The 7,139-nt window shown below is 50.4% G+C and overlaps 1 protein-coding gene across 1 annotated transcript; it reads left to right on the top strand.

Annotated features, from left to right (window-relative positions):
• Nucleotides 1-231: 231 nt before the first annotated feature.
• On the top strand, nucleotides 232-3,630 carry LOC142071722 (butyrophilin subfamily 2 member A2-like). Its single transcript, XM_075127329.1, has 5 exons — nucleotides 232-307; nucleotides 405-437; nucleotides 1,234-1,254; nucleotides 1,359-1,385; nucleotides 2,794-3,630. Exon 5 carries the CDS (start codon nucleotides 2,796-2,798, stop codon nucleotides 3,294-3,296), a length of 501 nt encoding a protein of 166 aa, XP_074983430.1. The 5' UTR covers nucleotides 232-307; nucleotides 405-437; nucleotides 1,234-1,254; nucleotides 1,359-1,385; nucleotides 2,794-2,795; the 3' UTR covers nucleotides 3,297-3,630.
• Nucleotides 3,631-7,139: the final 3,509 nt, after the last annotated feature.

The raw sequence follows: 7,139 nt of genomic DNA on the forward strand, positions 1-7,139 counted from the left end.
GTATAAATCATGAACTGGTCACAGGTGGGGAATTTTTTTGTTTATTGCCCATGACCTGTCCACAACTTTCTCTAAAAATACCCGTGACTAAAGTGTAACCTTAGGCCTGGTACACCGGTGACTGAGTGAGGGTCTAAGGTCTGTGATGTACAGGAGGTCAGACTACAATCCTTCTGGCCCTGAACTCTGTGAATCTATGATGGCAGTTCTTTGCTAGTATGAGAGGGGACCATTGCCCCCCAGAATCTCACCTCTTTGACTCTTCTTTCTTTAGAAAACCTGCGATCTGAACTGGAGAAAGAGAGAGGTAAGTTCCTGGGACAAGTTCCCTGAAATAACAGTAGGAATAACCCAGCTAATGCAACAAGATGAAACCTCGCCTCTTTCTTCCTTTTCTCTTCCAGAGATTCTGCGCGCTGAGCTGGAGAACGAGAGAGGTAAATGTCTGGGCTCTCCGGAGGCTTGAACAAGTTTCTCTCACTGTCCATAGTCAGACAGACTTTGGCTTTTGTCTCTGCACTATCTGTTAGGAGAGGCTCTGGGAATCAAACGGACGGGGAGCTCTGACTAATCATCGAGTGGGGTAACTGCTCCATAGATAAGGTTGCTGCTCAGTTTCCATCATAAGCCTGATTTCAGCCCCTTCCTTTAAAATCTGCACACAGGGGAATGTCCATATCCAAAACTGGTGGGTCTGCCTGGGCCCACGTACCTTTTTGCTACTGAATTTAAAGGAATGGAGGGGTGGGGGGGATTCTGATGCCCTGGAAACAGGGGCTCAGCGCAGTCCCAAAGTCTCCTAGCACTCTCTGACACTTTGAGGCACAAGCTCAGTGAGAAGGAGCCAGCTCATGTTGCTGGGCCCATGAGCTGAGATCCAGTGTCCAGGGCCAAGGGTTAGCTCATTAAACCCTCACTGCCATGTTATCAGGGCCTAGCCCCTCACCAAGCTGCCTGGCACAAGGGGAGTGTGAACACTACACCACAGGTGAGCCCAGCTAGGGCAGGGCCATAGGAGCCCAGCGAGGGTCAGATGCCAAGAAGGGGGGTGTAATCGACAGAGCCCAAAGCCACTAAGAGCTCTATGAGGATGGAGCTCAGGCCAGGAGACCTGGGCGGGAAGAGCGCAGCGGAGAGCACAGTGGAAAGGGCAAAGTGGTCCTTTAAAGGCAGATTCCCTAACCCAGGAGCTGTTGTAGAACTGACTGCATACCTATGTCTCTCTGTTTGCAGAGAAATCCCTGGCCGAACTTGGTAAGTGCCATGTGTCCCCTTTCCCCCACCCCAGATGACATTGTGTCCTTTGCCGGCAGTCCGTGCTCCGGGGAGTGCTCACCTCTTGGTGTGTTTGATTTCAGGCTGGAGTAAAGTCAGCAAAAATGCAGGTAAGTGAAGCTGGTATTTTAATGTCAGACCTCCTGCACCACTCTGCTGCCCAGCAAACGCGCACATGCCAGAAATCACAGGGAAAGAGCAGTATGGTCAATGAAAATGCCAGATTCGTCCCCAGTTTACTTGCATAAAACAAATGCTCACACTTAAGGGTGGAGTCCCGAGCTCTCCAGTGTAACTGCAATAAGTCAGAGTGCTCCTAAGGCCGGGAACTTACCTGCTGTCAATTCAGGGGGGTAGGTGCTTGCAGCCGTTGGTAATTATGGTTCAGAGTTGAGGTTTTACTGGACACATATGGTGAATTCTCATGTGTTGTGTTGTTATTAATTAACTTCATGAACTAGAAGGGTTCTAGGAAACTGTGTAAATTACCTTAACTGGCTGCGGGTAATTGTCTTAATGCTTTTTGGACTGGTGAAATCTCTGTTTTTATGGAGTTGTCAGTCAGTAGCCCTTTGGCTAATTCAGTTCAAATATGGTAGAAAAATTCTACCTCAGACCTGGACCAAATCTACCAAATTTGAGTCTGATAGGACTTTGTGGGTATTAGAATAGAGGGCTCCCAACTCGGGTGTAGATTGGAAACTCAGGTGCTGTCTTAGCTGTGGAGACGTGGTAGCAGCCCCAGAGCACAGATTTTGTGGTGGGTGACTACTGAGTTCTTTTAATGGTTGAAATGATCTCCGTGTGTGTAACACCTGAGCTCGTTCCTTACTGGGGCCTCTGTAGAGGTTACAGACAGGCCCAATGGGAGCTAGAGGCATCTCCAGCTCTTCCAGGGGAACTATTTGCCCCTATTGCCTGGGAGGAGAGCTGCAGTGAAATGCAGAGAAGCAGATCCGTGGGAGTTAGAGGCAGGAAATCAGAGAGTGTCCTAGCCAAGACAGAGCTGGCGGGAGGATGGGAAACAGCCTCGATGGGCATAGGCACCAACTTCTGCTGGTGCCAGTGGGTGCTCGACCCCTCCTCTACCCCCAGCCCTGCCCTGACTCCACCCCTGCCCCGCCCCCATTCCAACCCCTTCCCCAAAGTCCCCGCCTCAACTCCTCCCCCTCCCTGCCCCTATTGGACTCCTTCCCCAAATCCCCTCCCCGGCTCCGCCTCCTCCCCTGAGTGTGCCACGTTCCCGCTCCTCCCCCCTCCCTCCCAGAGCTTGTTACGCCGCGAAACAGCTGTTTTATGGCTGCAAACACTGGGAGCTAGGGGAAGCAGGGACACAGCGTGCTCAGGGGAGGAGGCAGAGGTTAGGTGAAGTGAGGTGGGGGGGGAGCTTGGCTGCTGGTGGGTGCAGAGCACCCACTAATTTTTCCCCGTGCGTGCTCCAGCCCTGTAGCACCCACGGAGTCAGCACCTATGCAGTGGGCTGCACTCTGCCCCTGATGCTCTGCCCCATCTCTGCAGCGATGGTGAGTCTGGATCCGGACACGGCTCATCCCAGCCTCAAGGTCTCTAAGAATCGGCGATCTGTGAAATGGAGGGGCCTGCAGCAGGACGTGCCTGACAACCCTGAGAGATTTGACAGTGAAACCTGCGTGCTGGGCTCGGAAGGATTTGCCTCGGGGAAACACTACTGGGAGGTAGCGGTTGGAGGTGGTAGGACCTGGGCTGTGGGGGTGGCCAAAGAATCTGTCAGGAGGAAGGGCTGGATCTGCTTTTCTCCTGAGGAGAGGATCTGGGCCGTGGATCAGTGTGGGAGCCATTACCGGGCTCGCACCTCCCCAGAGACCCTCCTGCCCCTGACTGGGAGCCCTGGGAAGATCGGAGTGTATCTGGACTATGAGCGGGGCCTGGTGTCATTTTATCATCCTGGTATGGAGGCCCCAATCTACACTTTCACCAGCTCTTTCACTGGACAGCTCCACCCTTTCTTCTGGGTCTACTCCCCAATCACGCTGTGTCCCTGAGATATGGCATTGTGGGGATAGCACCTCTCACTGGTCAAAGACGTTTTTTGTTCTGTTGTTTTCCGAAATGGACTAATTTTTCATTTTTAAATATTTTCCATTATTTTTTTATTCTTCTCAAAACTTGGAATTTTCCAGAATGAATATTTTCAGTTTTGAAAATCCTACCATTTGACTAAGTTGAGGGCTCAAAATTGGCAAAGCAGAAGAAATCCTGATATTATGGTGATGAGTGTGGTGTAAGAAGCTACATAGAATAGAACAGAACCCAATAAACAATACATAATGGGACCCCTCTGCCCAAATGAAAGGTTTAAATTGAAAATTTTGTAATAATGGAAAAAAAAAAAACCCTCAAGAAAATCCAAATGTTTTCACAAAAAAATCTCTTTTTGTAAATCGGCCAAATTTCCTCAAGATATTTTTTGAATGAAAACTTTTGTTCAGCTCTAATTAACACCTGTAATTGCACATAATCAATGAATGTTTCCTGATTCTTAGTACTGTAATTTATCAATTGATCATCACTGATAAGTGGAAGGGGTAAGAACATGTGTCAAACCCTGTCCCAAAACATCACATTGTCCAAACTGGATAAAAGGCTCCAAGAAAGTAGATTCCTAACCAGTAACCATGTTCTGCGACATTACTGGTGAAAGAAATGGAGTCAGAGGAATGGAGGGAGCTCCGGTTCTCTGGATGAGTGTTGATCATGGGGTTCACAGCATCCAGGAATGCTGAACCTAAACCCAAAATGACAGGTATGTCCTACACCAGCTCCATGTAGAGTTTTAGGTCAGAAGGGACCATGAGATCATCCAGTCAGACCTCCTCTATATCACAGGCCACCAACACACCCAGCACGCTCACATCAAGCCCAACATCGAAGATTAAACCAAACTATTGCAGCCCACAGGAGACTAGACTCTTACATGCCAAAGCCATGGAGGCCCACCCAGCCTGAGCGGAACAAAGCATGGGGGCAAAAACTAGATCAGTCTCATAATACTTCCCCATCCTCATAATACTGCCCTTGAGGGGCGCTAGCCTTCTCCACCCCCACCCACCTCGGCTCCAGTGTCTCTGGTGTCTAAACAGGATTTTCTTAAATCAAAACAGCCGCCTTCTCCCATCTCCTGCTGCAGGATGAAACGAAAGCAGTGCTTTCTTATGTTAGCCGCAGGATCTGATCATCTCCTCTATTAATTGGATGATTTAAGGAGCTGATGACCCAAACCAACATTATTGTTAAACCACTGACTTATGGAGTCAGTCTCGGTTGTGCCCTGGATTTGATCATTGTTTTCACAGGTTCACAGATTTCAAGGCCAGAAGGGACTGTTGTGATCAGCTTGTCTGGACTCCTGTGTAACACAGGCCAGGGACCTGCCCCACAATAATTCCTGCTCGAACTAGAGCAGATATTTTTTTTAAAAAATCATCCACTCTTGATTTAAAAATGGTCAGTGATGGAAAATCCACCACGACTCTGGGTAAATGGTGCCAATAGTTAATTACCCTCACTATTAAACATGTTTGAGGGGGATAGCCATGTTAGTCTGTTTCAGCAAAAACAATGAGGAATCCTGTGGCGCCTTAAAGACTAACAAATTTATTTGGGCATAAGCTTTCATGGGCTGGAACCCACTTCATCAGATTCATGAAGTGGAAACTTCAAGTGGGCAGATATATATACACATGGACACACAGGTACAAGGCCTGACATGTACCCCTGGGAGATGGCAGTTCCAGGGCTGCTACCAGCAGGTCAGGCTCCAGTACTAGAGCTGGCCTGGCTACAGAGCCTCGGGCTCAGAGAGACACCACAGATGCGCCTGCCACAAGATCCTCTAATGCTCGGCCCGGCATGGCGGAGGTTAGCTTATATAAGGTCTGTTACACACAGCACCACCTAGTGGCTGAACTGTATAGTACACTTCACCGTGCCATTACAAGCCCGGACACTGGAAGGGTTCACTCAGAGAGCCCAGAGAGGGGCCAGAGGTGCAGGTAACCCTGTAACCAGGACAGGTTCCCTCCCAGATCTGCCCCTTTACCATGGCCATGTGCTCTAATACCACCTGGCCACAAGCAGCCCCTACCCCCAGGACTGTGCAGCCTCTCCTGGGCACCAGTCCAGTGCAGCCACTCCAACCCATCTCCGAGTACAGCTGGACAAACTCTGGAGGATGTGTTTGTGTGTGTGTGTAATTCCCACCCTTGTATTCCACCCCACGGTGAATGCTGTGGAAAGGGTCTCGGTAAAGGTTGGACAGCTTTGGTCAAGCCCTTGCATGTTGTTATCAGTCCATTACTGGTATTATTTGTTTACAGCACAGCAGTGCCTGGAGGCCCCAGTCAGGATCGGGGCCCTGTGGTGCTAGGAGCTCTATAGACAAAGAGCACAGACAGGTCCCTGCCCCGGAGCGCTCAGTCTGACCAGAGAGCTGTATCACGCAGCGGGAATGTTCTGTACTATTTACATGGCCCCTATATGTTGCATTGATACCAGTGGGAGACAGAGGACTGTTTGCGCTCAGGGCAGGCTGAGACATGTTACCTAGCTGAGACTAAATGGGTCATTGGGAAAAGACTGACTGAGGCAAGCCCCAGTGTGAAGACAATGGCAAAGCCCATCACCAAGACATTGTTGCCTAGCAACCAATGACCCAGAGGAGGTGGATTTCCCCACTTCACAACAGGGAAGCTGAGCAACATCCCCCAGCTCGAGAACAAAGATGGGAAAGGTGTGAGGTGGGGGATCAAAGCTCGCTGCTGGAAGGAGTCGGGCTTTCCCCTGGAGTCTGACCAAGAAGGTCAGACTGAGAGACAGACAGAACTTGAGCAATGGGGTTCACTACAACGTGGCTGGGCTCTGGGCTAGCCAGAATGGACTTGAACGGTGCTTTAACCTTCAGTTCTCTGTGCCAACCTAAGGACGTCCTATGCTGAGTCCAGTTGATTAATAGACCCGACTGTTTTGACAACATGATGTGAGTGTCACCGCAAATGCTGGCTGAGGTACATTAATCCCTGAGGAGCGGACAAGTCTCTACCAGGACGTAGTCTACCACAGTAGGACTTGCTGAACAGAAATCCTGCTGTGACCCAGCAGTGCTAAAGGTCCAGTCGAAGGAGGCAGTGAAGCGGTGTTGCTTATCCTGCAGGCCGAGTGGGCCCCCTGGAGGGTCTGGTAGACTGATGGGGTTCCTCCTAGAGCCTGTTCCAAAGCTGGGGGTGTAGAACTGATCCCGTGGATCCACAACAGTTGGTGGCAGAGGTGGGATGCTGAATGCACCAGGAGTATTTTGCAATAAGTGACTTGCAGCAGTAAAACAAGGGTAGTCAAAGGAAACAACAAGAAAAGGGCATATAACCTAGGCCCTCGTTCGGCGCTGGTTAGGCCACCTCCCTAGGAAGAGCATGACAAACCCTGTCCAGGGAGAGGGCTAAGCCTTCTGGAGACAGATGAAAGGACCAAGAAACAGGTTCCAGACCCAGGGGGGTTTTCCAGTGAGGCCTGAGAGCAACAGAGGTGGCAGCAGGATGCCCCCAAGAGCCAGTTCCCCGTCCAGCAGGGTGCCCTCATGATTCAGGTCCCCTTTGATAGATTAGAAGAGGCGGGAGCTGCAGCTGAAGGTAAAGGAGCTGGCAGAGCATGAGGAGAAGCAGGAAAAGCATGAACGACAGCTAGAGAAGTGGAGGGGCAAGAGGACCCACAGAGGGGAAAGTGGGGAAAGACCCTGGGATGCCAAGTCCACAGAGAGCCTAGATCCTAAATGGTTGTTCCAGATAAGGAGGGGGGATATGGATGCCTACCTCATAGCCTTTGAGAAGGCATGT

Source organism: Caretta caretta, chromosome 4, assembly GCF_965140235.1.
Source record: "Caretta caretta isolate rCarCar2 chromosome 4, rCarCar1.hap1, whole genome shotgun sequence".
Classification (NCBI taxonomy): domain Eukaryota; kingdom Metazoa; phylum Chordata; order Testudines; family Cheloniidae; genus Caretta; species Caretta caretta.